The sequence below is a fragment of the Lagenorhynchus albirostris genome, chromosome 10 (genome assembly GCF_949774975.1).
Source record: "Lagenorhynchus albirostris chromosome 10, mLagAlb1.1, whole genome shotgun sequence".
NCBI lineage: Eukaryota > Metazoa > Chordata > Mammalia > Artiodactyla > Delphinidae > Lagenorhynchus > Lagenorhynchus albirostris.
Window position 1 is genome coordinate 52,302,300 of NC_083104.1, and position 20,221 is coordinate 52,322,520.

The 20,221-nt window shown below is 47.3% G+C and overlaps 3 protein-coding genes across 6 annotated transcripts in view; all 3 read right to left on the reverse strand.

Annotated features, from left to right (window-relative positions):
• The window catches only part of CMTM8 (CKLF like MARVEL transmembrane domain containing 8), a 91,069-nt gene extending 90,269 nt beyond the window's left edge, over window positions 1-800 (reverse strand). Inside the window, exon 1 of one of the 3 annotated variants that reach the window (XR_009542904.1) lies at window positions 588-800. Coding sequence is in view for 2 of the 3 variants with exons in the window: in XM_060162479.1 (XP_060018462.1) it covers window positions 588-734 (147 nt within the window). In the remaining variant the exon portion in view is untranslated. The remainder of the gene's footprint in view (window positions 1-587) is intronic. The other 2 variants (XM_060162479.1, XM_060162478.1) reach the window with 2 other exon arrangements.
• Window positions 801-1,148: 348 nt separating this feature from the next.
• LOC132527392 (proline-rich protein 2-like) lies at window positions 1,149-6,085 on the reverse strand. The gene is made up of 2 exons (XM_060163019.1): window positions 5,571-6,085; window positions 1,149-1,674 (listed from the first exon to the last, which is right to left on the reverse strand). Exons 1-2 carry the CDS (start codon window positions 5,666-5,668, stop codon window positions 1,149-1,151), a joined length of 624 nt encoding a protein of 207 aa, XP_060019002.1. The 5' UTR covers window positions 5,669-6,085.
• A 3,658-nt stretch (window positions 6,086-9,743) lies between these two features.
• The window catches only part of GPD1L (glycerol-3-phosphate dehydrogenase 1 like), a 107,419-nt gene continuing 96,941 nt past the window's right edge, over window positions 9,744-20,221 (reverse strand). The window contains exon 8 of one of the 2 annotated variants that reach the window (XM_060162473.1): window positions 9,744-9,990. In XM_060162473.1, coding sequence (XP_060018456.1) covers window positions 9,759-9,990 — 232 coding nt within the window. In that variant the 3' untranslated portion in view covers window positions 9,744-9,758. The remainder of the gene's footprint in view (window positions 9,991-20,221) is intronic. The other variant, XM_060162477.1, reaches the window with a different exon arrangement.

Consider the following 20,221-nt stretch of genomic DNA (forward strand, 5'->3'; position numbering starts at 1 on the left):
TCCTCCCCAGGAACGTTCTGAGTCTTAAACCAGGATGTCCACAGCACCAAACAGGAGACCCTTTGGTCTTCAAAGAGCACCAGACAGGAGACCCTCAGATTTTATTCAGTAAATGTCTCCTGATTCACCTCGATTTTACTACCAGGGAGATAAATTTAAAAAAAGAAAAAGTCTTCTCCTCTTCTCTGATCTTCGTAAAGTTTTTCTTTTAGGGAAAAGGCCACCCAGGTAGAGAGCAGATAAGGGAGGCGCCAGGTGTCCCTGACACTCATTAACACAAACTCAATGCCCACCAAGCATCCTGCTCTCAGAACACACCACGACCACAGAGAGGACCCAGCAAGTCGAGTTTCTCTCCAACGGACCTCCCAAGGGTCACGACCGTCTCCCCCAAAAGAGCCCAAGGTGATGAGACCTCGTTCAGAGAGGGGGTCTCTGAGTTCGGCACCTGGGGATGAAGAAGAGGCTGAGCAAAAAGGATTCCTTCGAAGCCCTCCCGAGCATGTGAACAAGCTCCCAGGCGAGGAGCACGGCGCGGGGCCCACCTGCGCCCCTGCCCCCAGCCCAGCCCGCCCGGAGGCACTCACGATCTCCGCCACGATGAGGAGTCCGGGCAGGGTGCGGAGGAACTCGCGGTCGTAGGCGAAGCTGCTGCTGGTGGTGGAGAAGTTCTCCGCGAAGGAGCTGGCGGTGGTGGTGACGGTGTGCGAGCGGGCGCGCTGCGGCTCCTCCATCGTCGCGCCCCGGCCGGGCCGGCCCCGCCTCGGGGACCCCCGGCGCGTCGGGGCTGGCCGCGCGGCCCTGCGCCCGGGGACACCGGCGGGGGGGGGGGAGGGGAGCGCGGCGGCGCGGGGCCCAGGGCGCGCGGGGGGCACCGCCTGGATCCGTCCGGCCGCAGTGCGTGTCCGTAGAGTGCGCGGCCTCCCCTGCTCCTAGGCGCGCGGGCTCTCGGCCTGCGCCGGGGACCCGGAGCAGGAGACCGGGCGAGGGGAGGCCGCCAGCAGCCAAGGGAGGCGGCGAAGGCCGGGCGGAGGGGAGGGGGCGTGGAGAGGGGCGGGCGCGCGGCTGGCGGGGAGAGACCGCCCCGCGGAGGCGCCGAGGAGCGGCGGCCGCTTCACCTGTTGCGGGGCTCACGGACGGAGGGCGCGCTAGCACGCGCGGGGCGGCAGGCTGCACGGAGAGTTGGGGCAGGAGGGCGCGGGGAGTTGCGGGAGGGAGGGAGGGCGCGGGGAGTGGGGGGAGGGAGGGCGGGGGTCGCGGCCGCTCCGCCAGGCCCCGCCTCCCGGGGGCGGGCCGCCGTTAACCTGTCTCCTTCCACCTGGCGTCGGCCAGCCCTGGGTCCTTGGACCCCGGGGAGAGCCAGGCCTCCGGGCCCTGCGGCTCCGGGAATGGAGGGTGTGGGGAGGGGCGGTGACTCTAGGGGCGTAAGAGCGGCTGGAATTACGATCCGGCCGGACCTTAGACCCGAGATCGATGCGAGGCCGCCGGGACGGTCCAACCAGAGCTTCTCCCCCTGCCGCCGCTTCCGCTGCCGAAGCCCGGCGTGATTTCTTGCCCCTCCTGCCAGGAACAAATTTGAGGAACCAACTTTTTCGCCGGGTTTGGAAAGCGAGATGCTTCTTGGCGCTCGCAGTGGCTCGATCGCCGGGATCCGTGGAGCCTCGGGGCCGGCACCTGGCCCGGAGATAAGAGCGGGGAGATATTTGGGATCCCTGGTCATGATGAATCAGTGTCCCATAACCCTCGGGAGGAAATGTTGGAGGAAAGCTTGAACAGTGTGTGTGTGTTGTGCAAACTGAAGTTTCTGACTAACGGGCTGTATTTTCCTGGGGTGCGGGAGAGGATGAGGGAGCCCCACACAGTGAGGCAGCTTGTTAGAGGGTCGGGCTGACCCGAGCTCCAACACCGGCACTTGCATTTCTCAGCTGTGTGACCAGCAGCAAGGGCCTCCACCTCTCTGTGCCTCAGTGGTACCATCTGTAAAATGCGTAGATGGGCGCCTTGCCAACAAAAGCATCTTCATGGCGCTCTCTCCTTTTGTATTGTGAAAGGATGGCAAGACACGTTCTATTTTATTCAGAAACCCCCAAAAGGAAAGGAAATAATCCTTGTTCACAAATAAAGCGTCTCTCTGGAGTCACCGCATCTCTCTTATCCGTCCCAAGACACGTTTAAAAAAGATCAGAAGGGACATTTTTTGCTACAATGTCCTATCAGCTGAGCAGAGAAAGCAAAAACTATTGCATACGATCTAATAAAACAAAACAAGGAATTCGTTTCTTTTAGTCTAGGGCCTACTCAGGAGGACCTCAGGGAGTAAAAAGTTAAGGCTTCAAAAGCATTACAAAGACGACGATTTAGAGAAATTCCATCTATGAGCATTTGCTAAGCATCTTGGGCTGGTGGGTAAAGAGAATAAGAAATACAGCCCTTTCCCCGAGAGCAGCGGTTCCCAACGTGTGGTACCCGGACCAGCAGCATCAGTATCAACCAGGAACTCTCAGAAATGCAAGTTCTCAAGCCCCTAGACCCACTGAATCAGAAACTCTGAGGGCAGACGCCAGGAAGCTGTTTTTGAACCAGCCTTCCAGGAGACTCTGATACATACTGAAGTTTGAGAGCTACTGGTTTAGAGAAGTTTGAGAGCTACTGGTTTAGAGAAACCAATTTTGCAGCTGTGGAAATAAGAGATACACACATGGAATGGCTGGAGAAGCTGTCTGTGGCATCATGCAGGACATTTAACGAAGGCAGGAAGGAAGTCGAAACAGCTCTATTTCTGTATTACAAAGGGCAAGCCCTTCTCAGAGGCCAAATGGATTTCAAAACTCAGATCTTTAATTTAGAAAGGTAAAAATGTACATATACCATACACCATATAACACCTTCAGTGAGGTCTGGAGTGGTACTTTCATCAAATACACTAGTTTTCGGCAATGAAATTCGTGAATGAATTAAGTGTGTGTTTGGCTTATCTCCTGCAGTGTGATAAATGCTCCCAAACATCAGTGGTTTAAACTAACAACCATCTAGGGCTTCCCTGGTGGCGCAGTGGTTGACAGTCCACCTGCCGATGCAGGGGACACGGGTTCGTGCCCCAGTCTGGGAGGATCCCACATGCCGCGGAGCAGCTGGGCCCGTGAGCCATGGCCGCTGAGCCTGCGCGTCCGGAGCCTGTGCTCCGCAACGGGAGAGGCCACAGCAGTGAGAGGCCCGCGTACCGCAAAAAAAAAAAAATAATAATAAAATAACAACCATCTTACTCATGAATCTGTGGGTCAGGAATTTGGGTGGGGCTTGGCTGGCAGAGTCTTCTGCTCCGCAGGGTGTTGGTTGGAGTCATTAACTCAGCTGTTTTCGGCCGGTGGCAGGGCAGGTGTGGAAAGGCTGAAAAGCCTTCACTCACATTCTGTTCACTCCCTTTCTGGCACTTCAGTGCCCCTCTACCTGGCCTCTCTCTCTCTCTCTCTCCATGAAGCTTATTAGGCTTCCTCATAGCACCGTGGGTTCAGAGTAGTTGGACTTCTACACAGTAGTTGGCTTCCAAGAGGGGAATAAATAAGCAGAAGCTGCAGATCTCTTAAGATCCAGCCTTGAAATCTACAGAGCATCATTTCTGCCACATTCTATTGGTCAAAGCCAGTGATAAGGGCAGCCTGATTCAAACAGAGGGGAAATAGACACCATGTCTGGATGAGAGAAGCAGCAAAGGACTGTGGCCTTTGCTTTTAATCCACGGCCTTTCATTTTCTAATCCATTAAGTGGGATAAAAAAAGACAATGAATAACTTCACAGCATAACTTCACACCAGGTTAAGTCATATGTTTCTACCAAATACATTTTCTGCAAACTTGAAACTTTTGGTTTTCAGCTTCTTAGATTTCAGAATTACAAAGAAGCAATTATACACTGGTTGTTGACAAATGGGCTGCTCCTTTCCAACTGCTGCCTAAATTCAGGTGCTCATCTTCTGTCTGGAAGCCTCCTGATGGGATGTCCATTCCTCCAATGACATGTTTATACAGTCCACCCTTCATCTACTTGCAAGAATTATTGTCCTGAAACCCCAGGCTCAGATCTGGGTTAATGTCCCACTGTGCACACTATAAAAGCCACTAGGAGGTGGCACACCTCATGCTTCCAGCCCTTTTCCCAAACTGCTCTAGAATGCTTCCCATTCCAACTCCAAATACATTTTCACATGTCTCTGTAGGTGTGACCACTTTATGTCCATAACCAGCTCTTCTCAGCCTAGAAAGCCTCCTACCTTCACCCACAGCTCAAATCTACATCCTTTGGGCCCATTTCAAAAGCCACCTTTTCTGTGATTTCCATTAGAGTTCCATAAAGCTTATTCTTTTCTTCTTTGCTTTAGAATTCATTCATTTTATGCACCTCTCTTTACCACTTCTTGAGGGACTATGAACTACCCTTCTTTATCTCCCTCCCCACCAGAGGAGGTATTGAATGAATGCTGAAACCCAAACTTTATTCTTTTTTTTTAATGTTGATGAAGTCTAGCTTATTTTCTTTTGTTGCTCATGCTTTGGATTTTATATCTAAGACTCCATTGCCAAATCCAAAGTCATGAAAATTCACACCTGTGGTTTTTTTTTAGTTGATTAATTAATTTATTTTTGGCTGCATTGGGTCTTCGTTGCTGCGTGCGGGCCCTCTCTAGTTGTGAGCAGGGCCACTCTTCGTTGCAGTGCGCAGGCTTCTCATTGTGGTGGCTTCTCCTGTTGCTGAGCACAGGCTTTAGGCGCACTGGCTTCAGTAGTTGTGGCGCACAGGCTCAGTTGCTCCGTGGCATGTGGGATCTTCCCGGACCAGGGCTCGAACCCATGTCCCCTGCATTGGCAGGTGGATTCTTAACCACTGCCCTACCAGGGAAGTCCCCCAAACTTTATTCTTAAATGCAGAAAAATATCAGAGGAAGAAAAGGTAGGCCCTGCCCTCCTATAAAAGACTTCATGCAGAACAGAGCTTTGAGCTTAGACTTGTAGGAGGTATCTAATTCACTAAAAGGGAGGAGAAGGTGGACAGGTAAGAAAGACATCACCCAGCCTATAGGAACAGGCGAAGCGACACCACAAGTGCCAGCATGAGTAGGCCAGGTACAAACAGATACAGAGAAATCTGTTTGCATGGAAGAAGGTTCTCGTGTGGGTTGTTGAGGGTTTATACAGTCTGAAATATGGTTTCCACTAGGCCATATTACCCAAGAAGCAAGCTATGAGATGTAGCATTGCCAAGAATCCGTGGAGCCCAGGCCATTCCATAGGGACCCAAGGCTCATCAATAATTCAGTGAAAAAGTGGACACCTTGTGACTTTTACCTACTATCTGAAAGAGGACCAAGGGACATTCTCATTTATAAGAATTTTTTATAGATTCATCTAACACTCGTTTCTCTTCATTATTATTCTAGTTTAAAATTAATTAATTTCAGGCAAGAATCATCAATGGATGTTAGAATTAGTGAGTGGAAGTATGATGAGAAAAAAGGATATTTACATCATCTCTAAGTATCTCCCCAGAAGATACAGTTTTCCCTTTGAATACTTACGAATTCATAAGTAACTCTGCAGTAGGGAGACCTGTGAGACACCACCAGATGTCAAAGTCAGTATTATCAGATAGCATGTACCTCCTGATCTGATGCATCGAGGAGAAGGCAACATCACTTCTGTGGTCTTCTTATCAAAATGAATAACCTGACTTCAGTCATGAGGAAAGAACAGACAGACCAAAATCAAAGGACATTTTGTTAAGTATCAAGGTCATAAAAGACAAAGAAACACTGAGGAATGGTTCCACACTTGAGAGCCAAGTGCAAGGTAAAATGCTAGATGAGTTGGAAAAAGAACCTCAGGGGACTTCCCTGGCGTCCGGTGGTTAAGACTCCATGCTTCCAATGCAGAGGGTTCGGGTTCGATTCCTGGTTGGGGAACTAAGATCCCACATGCCACTCGGCCAAAAAATTAAAAAATAGAATAAAATACATGTGAATTCAAAAATATACAATCAAAAAAAAAAACACCTCAGTGAGACAGTGGGGGAAATCTGAATAAATTTTGTAGATTGGATAACAGCATTGTATCAGTGTTAATCCCATGATTTCAATCTTGATACTCTTGTTATGTAAAATGTTAATATTTGTGGCATCTGGGTGAAAGTTTACAGAAAATCTTTTTTTTTTTTTTGCAATTTTTTTGGTTAGTCTGAAATTGTTTCCAAAAGTTAAGAAAATAAAAATAATTATTTATGGTTGATCACAAATAGGGTTCTCTAGTTCCAACTGTAATTCAGATTCTCCAAGCACATGTGATTTTGTAGTTTATCCACCCCAGAACTTCCTGTCTCCCCTCCTCTTGTTATTAATGTGTCTTGTAGGGAAAGCAGGAGTTTGGCTTAGAAGTGAGAATGTTCTTTCACTCAGTCCTGAAAGCTACCAGTCAGTCTGGTCTGTCCTCAACTTGAAAACAGGCAGACATGGGGCCCAAATCCATTCACCAATGAAGCTGTAGGTCTGTTTGTTTGTGTTCCAAGATGCTCTCTCAGTTTGACCAGAGGCCTTAAGTCCTCTGGGGTTAGCAGATAAGGTCAAACAAGTAAATGTATCAGCCAGTTTTGTTTCAGAATGGCTTCTTGAATTGTGGTCTTCTAACCAGATACACTTGGGCTTAAAATATTAACTTTGTAGAAGGTTCTTACCTCACACAAAGGAGTCCATTCACTCCCATTTTCTTGAAACATATGATCACCTGGGTCACACTTTATTTTTGTGTTTTAGTTTTAGAAACAGGGACCAGAAATATTTCACTTTCCTCTTACCATAAATCCACATTTGGGAACCTGGAAATGCAGTGAAATCAGCCCAACATTCAAACTCAGTTGAGGGACATGTACTAGAGAATGGTGGGGTCTGTGGTGAACAAGAGCACGAATGCTCTAAAATGGCCACCTGGGTTTCTACCCCACCTGATTGCTACCTTGCAAAACTTTGGGCCTAGTATTGCTAGAAATCCCAGTTTATTTATTTATTTATTTATTTTCAGCCACACAGCACAGCTTGTGGGATCTTAGTTCCCCAACCAGAGATCGAACCTAGGCCCTCGGCAGTGAAAGCTTGGAGTCCTAACCACTAAAATACCAGTTTTTAAATATTGCCAGTTAACGTCCATTATTTTAAAAGACTGTATGTGTCACCTTTGTGGGCTGAACAACGAATCTGAGAAACCATCAGTTGGCATCACCTGATTCAGGCAAAGGGGGAAGGCTCTCTTCTCCCTTCCCAGCCCCCTCTCGCTCTCCCTCCCCTTGGGAGGCCCTCTAGAAGTCTGAGAGGGTGACTCTGAGGGTGGAGGGGCTGGAGGCACTACTGAGGAGAGAGAGGTGAGTGAAATGTGAAATCAGTGGAGGGATACTTAGGGTTGACCAGGGTTCTCTGGAGCCGAGGAAGGTTAAGAGTGGCAAAATTTAGAGGGGTTAAGAGTCAGCTGATTTAGAACTAGGTGTTTAGAAGGTGTAATAATAATAACTAAGTAGTAATTAATTTATCATTGGCTTATTTTGGGTCAAGCGCTGCCTTAAGTTGAATTCTATTCGATTTTTAAAAAATCTTCTTGGGACTTCCCTGACAGTCCAGTGGTTAGGACTCGGTGCTTTCACTGCTGAGGGCCCAGGTTCGATCCCTGGTCAGGGAACTAAGATCCCACAAGCTGGGCAGAGCCAAAATAAAATAAAATGAAAAATAAAAATCTTAAGGGTCTTGATCTCGATGAAAAAGATGGGCTCCCCAGAGTTCTTAGCTGCAGCCATTGGCTCAGAAAACATTGATCTAATATCTACAATGTGCTGTGCTCTATTGGACTACACAGCTCTGTACGACTGTCCCTTCCTTTACTGAATATGTCATCAGAAACGGGGAGAGAGCAGTAAATGAGTGATGGGTGGGATCCCTGCCAGGCCAGGGGTGGGCCCAAGGTCAGCCTGCACAGTGGGAAGGCAGCATGGTCAGCCTGGGGACCAGGGACTGTTTCTTCCAGCAGCAGACATTTAACTGTTTTCAAGGGCCATTCAAAGTTAACTAAGCAAAGAATTGGGATAGAGGAGGAAATTCCAGAGGAAGGACACAATTCCCCCATCAGGAAGCACTGGATCGGTGTGTTTGCTGAGATATATGGTGAGTTGGGTTTTCAGCCCACCAGGCTGTCCAGGGTAAAAAGCAATGGGCCTGCTCCCTCTCCATTTGGTCCATAAACATTAATTACACTGTGCTTGGCAAAGGGGGAGATGGGGAGAAATTCCATCAATGAGCATTTATGAAACTCATTATCATACCATACCCGCTCCTGTTCAAGCCACTGAGAGCTGCAGGGGTGCATATGTGTGTGTATGTTATCATCTTCCTAGAGGAGTGAATAAAGTCAAGGTCAGGTACTTGAGGCTCTCGTGATCGTCAAGCTTTTTACTTTTTCTGCAAGTACTTTACAAGCAAGTAGAAAATTCAATTGACGATACATATATCATTTCCACCAAACCAAAGCTCAAGAAGAGGACTGGGGGCTTCCCTGGTGGCGCAGTGGTTGAGAGTCCGCCTGCTGATGCAGGGGATACGGGTTCGTGCCCCGGTCCGGGAAGATCCCACATGCCGCGGAGCGGCTGGGCCCGTGAGCCATGGCCGCTGAGCCTGCGCGTCCGGAGCCTGTGCTCCGCAACGGGAGAGGCCACAACAGTGAGAGGCCCGCGTACCGCAAAAAAAAAGAAGAAGAAGAAGAAGAAGAAGACTGGGAGGTGGGGGGGTGGGTACCGTTCACTCCCTCCCGAGGGGCAGCTTAGTTGACCCCTCACACCAGATCCTAGAGTGGAAAATGACTGAGGTTTGTGGAAGGAAGGGCAAGTTTTCCTGCAGCACCTTGCAGGGGCCCATTTATCACATTCAAACAATAAAACAGCATCAATCACAAGCAAATGGAAACCCTGGAACGTGTCAGAATGAGGCCCACGCGGCTGGGCACTGGATTCAGAAAGGAGACCCAGTGCGTTTGGAGGAGCCGCCCTAGAAGTTCCAAAAGCGGTGGGAAATCGGAAGCAGCCGCTGCTAAAAATGCCCTGTGCTTGTGAATATCGCTTTGCGGAGGCTCCATGGGCCTCACCTACAGACTTTGCTTTGTAGGACTGAAAAAAATTCTAGGCTCTTATAACAATCGGAAACAGAGGTGAATTTGAGGGTCCTGTTGCCAACACCTTTTAATGAATAAAAGTTAATTAATGCTAATGAATAGCGTTAATTAGGTGCCCACGAGCAAATTCCTCTGACCCAGGTACTGGATGAGCAAAGACCTGTCCCCACATAGCTGACCACACCCAAAGAAGCGCCAGGAACCTTCCCAAATGAAATCAGAAGCACATCCAAAAACTGGATGGCAGAGATAAAGATCAGAGCAATTATACCCACAAGTGTCTCTCCAGAAGACTCTGGAGAGGTACGGAGTGGGTGTTTGCTTACCAACTACCTTTGCTTTAGAAAGAATTAATTGGAGGGTTTGTTTATAGATGATTAACTGTTTGACTGAAGAGACAGGATGCTGAGAAATTTAAAGGCAGCTAGGATCTTTAGCCAAAGAGTCCGAGAAGCACCAATGAAACACCCCATTTGTACAAAGAGATACATTTAAATGCATTCTTGAAGAGTTGCTGGCAAATAAAAGGTAAAATGTATTATGGGGTTGCCTGTTTATAATGCCAAGAATCACCCCCTTGTGTATTTGTCTTGGAATTCCCACGTCAAATCCACTTTGTTCACAGGTAAGTTGCTATTTCTTTGCCTGCAGCATGTACTTGCCTTGGATGGTGGGGGAGAGGCTCCAAGCCTGGGTAGCACGTCCACATTTGCACAAGCCCAAGTCATATTAGCATCAGGCTTATTAACGGATGGATGACAAACTGCACTTGGGTTTCTCCCCTCCCTCGACCTGGTGAATCTGTAACCAGAGAAGCCAGTTAGGTCTCCTGGCACAGTCAGGGGTGGGGGCTGACTGTGGGATCTGTGCTTTTCAGAGGGGAGCATCCTGTGAGAGCTTCGGAATGTATTATAAACTCACTGACCTCGAGAATGGAATTCACCACGGACTCCTAGCCTCGTGCGTGGAAGCTGATAAGCACGCAACAAGGTCTGAGGCGGGAATAGAGTAAAAAGAAGTACTTTTCATAAAACCACAGTACTGTGGGACCTCTAAACAGGTTGTCACAGACAGTTGAGACAGCGCTCGGCACAGAGCTTCATACATTATTCTTATTTTTAATTCTTCTTATTATTTTGGCCTCGCCGCACAGCTTGCAGGATCTCAGTTCCCTGACCAGGGACTGAACCCAGACCAGGGCAGTGAAAGTGCCAAATCCTAACCACTGGACCACCAGGGAATTCTCACGTTATTATTGTTATGATGATTGTCTCCATCTCTAGGAATGGATCATGTCCACCCCATCACACAAGGAAGAGTTGACATAGGGTTTCTAGGCCCAAATTGGAGATTACAGTCGCTTCTCATCAGAAGTCTTCTTACAGGACTGATTTTAGCAACTCTGACATGACAGAGACTCTAGCTGTCTTCAGATGTCCCCTCCTTCCTTTAATAATAGAACTCTAGAGTTTTAGCAGGGCACACTGTCACCTAGTTAAGGACATTTCCCAGCCTCCCTCAAAGTTAGGTGTGGCCATGTAGCTAAACAAATAATAACAATAACAACTTACAGTCTCATATGTTTCAGGTAACTATTCTAAGTGCTTTAGATATACCAACCCATTTAATTTTCAAATTTCTCACAATTTTCACAATCCCAAGAAGGATTAGGAAACAGAGGTGCAAAGAAATTAACTGGCTTGGCCAAGACCACAGATGGTAAGTGGTAGAACTGGGATTTCAACCCCAAAATCTAGCTCACATTCAGCCCAGTGGAATGTGAGTAGAACTTCCAGGCCTGCCTTCAAAGGGGAGAGGCTCACTCCCCATCGCCCTGTCTCTCCTTCCTACCAGTGGGAAATTGCCATCTTAAGCCACAAGATGGAAGCCACCTGTTGAAGATGGCGGGACAAGATGAAAGGATGGGTACCCAACACCACAGAACCCATCAGCCTGATGCCTTATGCTCAGCGTGTTAGAGGAGAGAGAAAGAAATCTTTATCTGATTTTAACCATTGCTATTTGGGGAGAGAAGGGTTAGGGTTAGGTAGTCTTCGTTACAGTAACACTGTAAGAACATAACCTAACGAATCCACCTTAGGTCAAGAGTGAAGTCATGGAGGGAAGGGAAACATGTCTTGGAGCGCCTACTGTCTTCACACATTGTCTCATTCATTCCCCACAGAAGTTCTGCAAATAGGCATTGTTAGCCCGTATTTGGAACAAAGAATCTGAGGCTCAGAGTAGGTAAGAAACTTGCCTAAGACCACACAGCTCGTAGATGGATGGGCTGAGATTTCAAGAAACCTTCTCCAAAGGCCTCTTTTCCACTGTTCCGCAGTGATGCTCTGGGAAAAGTTGACTCATTTATAAGATGCATTTCTACAACATCTGTAATGTGATCAATACCCTTTTATGAGTTACTCCTCAAAGCAATCTGATCAGATTGGTGCTCTTAGTTCCATGCTGTAGATGAGAAAACAGGCAAGACAAGCAATTATACCCCCAACATCCACAGAGGGCTAGATTTAGAAGCCACAGCTGCAGAAATTCAAGGCTGATGATTCCTCTATAAAGAGAACAAATTTGAGAAGCTAGCAGTCCTTATTTTTAAACTTGTGAAGTGTCTTCTCATTTTTCAGGAATTTTAATGGTGGAGGATAGAAGAGGAAGAGGTCAGTTGCTGATGATACAGAAGTGCTGTGTTTAGTATGAGTTTTACAGATTTTTCCTATTTGACTATTCAAGGTTTGTTGGTCACATCAGACCTTCTGAGTTGCAGGGGACAATTACATAAAGACCCCCCAACCCAGAAGCTGGCCCTCTTCTAGAGACAAAGGAGGTGGTCACCGAGGGTCTCACTCATTCTGGTCATAGAGAGCCTCAAGATGGGAGACCTGGGGACCCCTGGGTCCTCAGTACCACTTTGCCTCTTCTCCTGTTTCGTGCAGGAAACCAGCTTTCTCTCTTCCTGGTCTGTCTGTGGGGATATGGTAGCCAAAACTTCTCTACTCCATTTCTCCTGGGTTAACAAGGGCAGCCAGACCACGCTGGAATCTGCATCTCCCACCCAAATTCCCAGGGAAGGGGTCCAAGAGTGTAGTTTAAGTCCACTGCCTGCTCCCTCATACAATCAACGATGGCCAATGCACCACAACCCTGTGGATTGGGAGTGGGGGGGCATTCCCATGGAAACAGCAGTGGCCAGATGACTTAGTACAAGGGGTCCTCAAATCTAGCTGTGCATCAGTCATCTGAGGAACTTAAAAAACTGTCCAAGTCCAATCCCCACCTCCAGAAACTTTGATTTAATTGGTCTGAATGAGATGGAGTATGGAATCCTGGCATCAGTGTTTTGGGGAAAGTTCCCCAGGTGACTCTTTGTAGCCATAGTAGGACATTTGCAATGTATCTTAACAGCAAAGAGGAACATTTTCAGGAAGATTTTTAAGCAGGAAGCTGTGTGTTCTGAAAAGCTGTTTGCTTTGCTGTGATTTGTCAGTGGCTCCATTCCTCTCTTACATTAAAGAAACGTCTGAAGATCTTGCTACGTGAAGAGTGGTCCCTAGGCCAGCTGCTGCAGCAGTGGCACTGCAGAACCTCGGGCCCTGCTCAGACCTGCTGGACTAGACTCTGCATTTTAACAAAATCCTGGGTGCTTCCGTGCATATTAGAAGCACTGCTTTAAGCCCCTGGTTCTCAAACCTGGCTGCACATTGGAGTCACCTGGGGAATATTAAAAACTACTGAGGCCAGGCCCTACCCCCAGGGATTCTGATTTAACTGGGCTGAAGAACAGCCTGGGTATTGGGATTTTGAAGAGCTCCCCAGATGACGGTAATAGGCAGCAAAATTTGAGAACTATGGCCTTAAGAGTCTTCCCTTCCCACATTCCCCACCCCACTTCTCGCCCTGTTTCCCACCCCCCTGCACCCGCCCCGCCAAAAAACAAGTAGGGGAGTCAGTACTGAAGATCCTACTCTGTTAGGATGGTGAATTCCAAGAAAGCAGTTTTCCTGCTTTGTACAATTTGCTGTAGGCTTAAGGATGGTAAACAGCTCCAGGCAAAAATACAGCCCTAAAGATTCGACTTAAACTTTTACAGGAATTGATTTGGAGACCGTATGCCTGTCCAACTCTCTACCCTTTCCCTCTCCAGAGCCGTACCCCTAGGTGTCAGCCTGGCGTTCTCTCCAAGCCACTACTTGAGGGCAGGGGAAGGGGGAATAAATACTAGGCTTCCAAACACCTCGGTGTCCACAACACAGGAGAGAGTTTTTTTCTTTCTTTCTTTTTTTAAGTGGGCTGCTCAGTTTATGCTTTGCCCTGCTCTGAGCAGCTAAACTGAAAAGCACTCCAGAGTCCATCAAGCGGGGCAGACAGCTTGGGAGGGAAATAATGGAAAACCATAGCAGAACAATTGTCCTTTTATACAAGGTGACCTTCGCTGGGGGAGGGGACTCTTTTGTTTTATTTTACTCCAAATTAGCCTCACAGTAAAGGGTCTGTGCTCTCCCCCAAATGCCCATCTCCCCAATCCTGGGCTTTTCTTTGTCACCTTTCAATCTCCCCAACTCCGTAGTTTTTCTTTTCTTGGGAAAGAATCACGTTTCCTAAAAAGGGTTGAGGCAGATGTTGAAACTCAAAACCAAAGAACTTAAATCTGTAGGATTTCAGGAGCACCAGTGACCGATGAAATACGGCAGAGTAGAGACAAAACTGAACGAACAGGGAACTGGGTCATCTCCCCAATACCTGGCTCCAAGAAGCAGCCACCTGGATCTATGAAAATATGCCACGGTTCCTTAGATCTTCCTGAACCAGGTCTTGAAGTCGAAGGGTAACTTCCAGTGTGACAGGATGGGTTTGTCGGACTTTGAGTTTGCCTCTCTAACATCAATCATACCCCTCCATCATTGTGGGGTTGCCAAGGTGGGAGAATGAGCCTGACCCCACCCCCAGCCCCTTGGCTGGTCCCTGATTGGTTCAAGGCAGTCGGGATACTCCTACCCCTGCATCCTGATTGGTTGAAAGAGAAGCCTTTCTCAATACTGTGAGGGGAAGCTAGACTGAGGACCAAGCCTACACGAGGGAGGAACACTGAGCTAAAAAGCAGAGATGGGCCCCTCAACGTGGCCCTGAGGAGTCAGCGCATATGCAGCCCAGCGTCCTCATCCCTGGGTCGGGAGAAATCTGCGGCGTGTGTTCCACCCCACTTCTGAGAGCTTCCCGAGGGATTAAGCTAAGGGGCCCAGAGTCTGTAACTGACTTAACAATGCTCCCTTTATTGGCCGCCTTCCCTTCCCCTTATCACTTCCCAGCGCTTTTCTCGTGTTCCCTTCAGATCCCAGAATAAACTACTTGTACTCAAATCCTCATCTCATGTCTGCTTCTGGGGGAAATCTAAGCTAAGACAGTTTTGTTCAAGTCGAACTTTTAGAACAAATAGGTAGCTTTCTCTTTGTGGATGCTGTGGTGCTTTTTGATCCTCTGCCTGGATTGATTGCCCCTTCTCCCTGGTCTCTGCTAGACAAACTCCTACTCGCGCTTCAAGACCCAATTCAGGGCTTCCCTGGTGGCGCAGTGGTTGAGAATCTGCCTGCTTAATGCAGGGGACATGGGTTCGAGCCCTGGTCTGGGAGGATCTCACATGCCGCGGAGCAGCTAGGCCCATGAGCCACATCTACTGAGCCTGCGCATCTGGAGCCTGTGCTCCGCAACAAGAGAGCCCGCGATAGTGAGAGGCCCGCGCACCGCGATGAAGAGTGGCCCCCACTTGCCACAACTAGAGAAAGTCCTCACACAGAAACGAAGACCCAACACAGCAAAAATAAACAAATTAATTAATAAAACTCCTACCCCCAACATCTAAAAAAAAAAAAATTCTTTTAAAAGACCCAATTCAGATTTGTCCTTCTCTGTGGGTTCTTCCTAGAAGACTTAGTTATGGCCTCCCTCGTGCCATCACTGGACTGTGAACAACCCTCCACTGTTGGAATGACCTTATTGGAGACGGGTATTTACCTGGCAGTCTTTCTTCCAAACCGGGTCAAGCTCTTCTTCCCCATGGACTTGCACAGAAGGTGGCACACAGCTGTCATTCAATAAATATTTGTTGAGTCCATGTGTGAATCCCTGACATGATAACATGGTGGCTGTTTTACATCACTAAGTTTTGGGATGGTTTGCTACATAGTAGTAGCTAACCAGAACAGCCATGATTAACTTTTTTACCTTGTGCATGCTACTTGAACTTTCAGATCGCTTACCTGAAAAATGGGGATGATAATAGTCGCACATGCTGTCTAGCTGGGTTTTTGTGAGTGTAAGTTAAGGGATTTGTGCCTGGCACGTAGTAATTGCCCAAGGAATACTTTCACTAGAGTTCTTACTGGCAGGGCCAAGCACTGAACTTGTGATCTTAAAGAGATGTTTAATAACCAACACAGCTGGCTTTCCAACAGGGTCCTTTTAAGCAGTTTCAGTTCTGAGACTAATTCCTCTCCCAGAGGTTTAGTTCTTCACCTGCCACAGGTGGTGTTTTTTTGGGCTTTGGGAGGCAGGGGCTTGTGGCAGATGGGTACCCATTCCCCAACCCTTTCCCTGGCCTCATCCAAGGCCAGAGGGCTCACTTTAACTGCCAGTAGGGGAAACAGGCTTCCCAATTCCCTTAATCCCTGATTCTCACAACATTCTGCTGCCATCGTACAGAAGATGAAGCAATCAGCCTGTGCCAGCCTTGCAAGGGCCTCCCCTCCCCTCCCTCCAATCTCCTGCTGAGGCTCCCGAGTGGCTAAAGAGAGCAGCCTCCAGGGCAGTTTGGTACCAGAGCAGGATGGGAAAGGGTAGAGAGGAGACTACAGGGGCAAACGGAAGTCCTCCAGCTCAGCATCGGTGTCTTGATTGAATTTTCAGGGGAAAAACCATAAAGGCTCAAAAAAGATTAAATCACTTTCCCAAGGATACAAGGAAATGGATGGCGCTCCCTGGAGGGATGGCCTAGTTATTCTCCTTATAAATATGTCTTTGAATGCAAGTTCCTTGATAATATCAGAGCAAGATTTTTAAAATTGTTTTGGTGGTGGAGGGAATGGGATGCAACCTAAATATATTTGAATCTTCTTTTAAATCATATTTATGTCAATTAGGTTGGTTTTTTTGCTTTGTTTTTTTTTGCCGCACAGCAAGGCTTGTGGGATCCTAGTTCCCCAACCAGGGATTGAACCTGTGGCCTTGCAGTGAAAGCATGCAGCGCTAATCACTGGACTGCCAGGGAATTCCCCAATATCAGGTAGTCTACTTGGGAAAATGTTTCTCTCACTGGGCTGGGTCTAGGGCTGGGCTGAGAGCAGGGTGACAGTGATTAAGGTAACTCCCTCGAACCCTGGAAATCACTGGTTTTGAATGGAAAGGCACCCAACATTTTTCCCGTTTTTCCAACTAGGTTTACAGTGTGACTTAACTCCGTTCTTCCTTTTCTCATATGTTTCAGCTAAGTCTGGGTTCTAATAAAGACTAAACTGAGACACGTTGGTCTCCCTTGCTAGTGAGCAGTCATTATTTGCGGTATCTAAGGACTGCATACCGTAGGCAAATGCCAGAGGCTTGGAACTACTTCAGGCATGAATAAAAGCCGGCTTGTTTTTAACTATTGCTGGTCCCTGGATCTCCCTGAGCCTTATCTGGGAGGCAGGAGTGTAGCCAGAAGCACAGATCCTAAAGCCAGAACACGCAGGTCTGCCATTTCTAGCTGTGTGACCGTTGGCAACTAACTTAACCTCTCTGTGCCTTGGATTACTTATATATATATAAGGAATATATTCAGTTATATATATATATATGACTGAATCACTTTGCTGTTCGCTTGAAATACTGTAAATCAACTATATGTCAATAAAGAAAAAAAATCCCTGACCCTCTGGAGCTGACATTCTAACACTGTTGGTCGTAGACATCAAAGGTAGACTTACCATGAAGATCAAGGCTACAGGCCCCTCAATTGCACAGGCCCTTTCAAAGGCTCTATGGGGGCCCCTACCAATGCCTTTTCATTTCTTGCCTAATTTTGTGCTCATAATTGTGTATTCTCTTTCTTCAAGAGGGCCCTCAAAATTGCAGAAGCCTGAGTCTGAAAACCCCACAAAACCTGAGTCTGCCTTCTTTTTTTCCTTCTTTAAAAAATATTTATTTATTTATTTGGCTGCACTGGCTCTGAGTTGCAGCACACGCGATATTCATTGCTGCCTGTGTGATCTTCGTTGTGGCACGTGGGATCTTTAGGTGCAGCATGCGGGATCTTTTAGTTGAGGCATGCAGGATCTTTAGTTGTGGCACGTGGGATCTACTTCCCTGACCAGGGATCGAACCCGGGCCCCTGCATTGGGAGCACGGAGTCTTAGCCACTGGACCACCAGGGAAGTCCCAAGTCTGCCTTCTTACTGTTTATTACTAGTAATAATTATTATTTGGGTGATAATAATCATTATCATTTGTTGGGAAATGAGGCAATGTTGTAGGTGTCTTCTGAGGTCTTATGTTATTACTCTGAATATCTATTCCTTTAAGTATCCCAAAGAAGGCCATCCCTGGTGGACTCACAGGCCGGGTGCAGAGCCTTGTGGATCCAAATAGGAATTAGAGCATCTCTTCCCTTGTCACATCCCCCATCCCCTTTGGCACACTGTGCCATCTAGTTAAGCCTAAAAGCTGTCAAAAAAGAAAATTGTTTGCATCAGCTGCTCCACCTGATTCATTCCCTTAAGGCTGTGGACTGGGCTTGGACTCTTTTGGTGAGAAGGGGGCCTGGAGACCATAGGGCTCCAAACTCTCATTTCACACACACAAGAGCAACCCAGGGTGCTCAAAACTAGGACCTGAATTCAATACTCTTCCCTATAGCGGCCTGGATCCAGCATCCAGAGAGGGGACCATCCATATTTGTCAAAATATCATGTAACAAGTATTCAGGTGTTTTTTTCACAATGTACCTACTGCTCAGGTATCTGCAATACACATGCAAATATAATTTCTAACCTGCCCCCATGGAGTGGCCTCTTTGGATGGCAAACAAGACTTTGCTCCCTTTAAATGCCTCTGTACACAGAGTGTGTGCAGCCCACCTCACCCCACGCAGCTGACTCGGGAAAACAAACATATTTATCAATAGGCACAGCCATTAAAGACCCATGCAGGAATTTTATTTTACAGGTCCTAAGTCCCTCTAGAAAAACTTGTGCTTTTTGGACTGGGAATATCTAAGGAAGTAGATTTTAAATAGTTGGTTTCATATCAGTTATCTTGTGCTATTTATTGCCATTCTGAAAAAAAAGGTATAAAATAGAATTGCCTGTCATGTAGATTCTGGGGGGAATTACATGCAAAATTAATTTACTCCTTAAGCCAGACAGCATATATAATTATCTGCTGTGGCTAGGATTGCAGTTTTAAAGAGTGCTGGGAATAGCAATGGGTGAAAAAGGAAAGATTTGGATAGGAGCTTTCAAATAATTATTCTATTAGAGCTCGTTTATTAACTGATATATTATAAGCTGATATATTAACTTTTTAATATATCAATGGCATACTCGTTCCAGGAACAAATTTTCTTTAACCTTCTCCATGTATCCAAATGCCCACAGAACTTTCAAAAATTATGCTGGGCAATTTTGCTTTTAAAAATGCCTTGAAGGGGGCTTCCCTGCTGTCACAATGGTTGAGAGTCTGCCTGCCGATGCAGGGGACACGGGTTCGTGCCCCGGTCTGGGAAGATCCTACGTGCCGCGGAGCGGCTAGGCCCGTGAGCCATGGCCGCCGAGCCTGTGCATCCGGAGCCTGTGCTCTGCAACGGGAGAGGCCACAACAGTGAGAGGCCCGCGTACCGCAAAAAAACAAAAACAAAATGCCTTGAGAGACTTCCTGGTGGCTGATGCAGGAGACACGGGTTCGAGCCCTGGTCCAGGAAGATCCCACATGCCATGGAACAACAAAGCCCGTGCGCCACAACTACTGGGCCTGTGCTCCAGAGCCCAAGAGCCACAACTAACGAGCCCATGTGCTGGTAGTCCAGTGGTTAGGAATCCTCGCTTCCACTGCAGGGGGCATGGGTTCCATCCCTGGTTGGGGAGCTAAGATCCCACATGCCCTGTGGTGAGGCAAAAAAACCCACTGCCTTTTATACAATAGTCTTTTGAATAAAAGTTCGGGGCTTCCCTGGTGGCACAGAGGTTAAGAATCCGCCTGCCAATTCAGGGGACATAGGTTCGAGCCCTGGTCTGGGAAGATTCCACATGGCGTGGAGCAACTAAGCCCGTGCACCACAACTACTGAGCCTGTGCTCTAGAGCCCGAGAGCCACAACAACTGACCCTGCATGCTGCAACTACTGAAGCTCACGTGCCTAGAGCCCATGCTTCTCAACAAGAGGAGCCACCACAATGAGAAACCCGCACACCACAACGAAGAATAGCCTCTGCTCGCCACAACTAGAGAAAGCCCACGGGCAGCAACGAAGATCGAATACAGCCAAGGATAAATAAGTAAATTAAAAAAAAAAAAAAAAGTTCTTCACAAGTTAAATAACTTAATTGCACATGATTTTTCAAAGCATAACTTTAAAGTACTAAGGGATCTGAAATGGATGGTAATTTTTATTTCAGTTGTTTTGTTTTTTCAGCCTGTGTGAGTTTACGTATCTTGTCTAGGTCTCATGGTAATATTGGTTGGCCAAAAAGTTCGTTCGTCTTTTTCCCTACGATGGCTCTAGTAGCAGTTAGTTTTCTTTAACTTCATTCGAAACAATTTTGTTAGATTGTATTGTGACAGCTGTCATATTAGCGTGCATTTAGAAAAAAACATCAATTGGTGAATTTTTGTGTAGCCATTTTAATATTGAGGACAGAAGAAAAAAAGCAACATTTTTGGCATATTATGCTTTATTATTTCAAGAAAGGTAAAAACGCAAAAAAAGATTTGTGCAGTGTATGGAGAAGGTGCTATGACTGATCGAACATGTCAAAAGTGGTTTGCGAAGTTTC

Coding starts and splice junctions, on each gene's coding strand:
- LOC132527392 (XM_060163019.1), bottom strand. CDS start 5,668: ATGCATCAGATCAGGAGGTACATGCTATCTGATAATACTGACTTTGAC. Junction 1,675..5,570: donor GCAGAGTTACTTATGAATTC/GTAAGTATTCAA, acceptor TCTCCGGGCCAG/GTGCCGGCCCCGAGGCTCCA.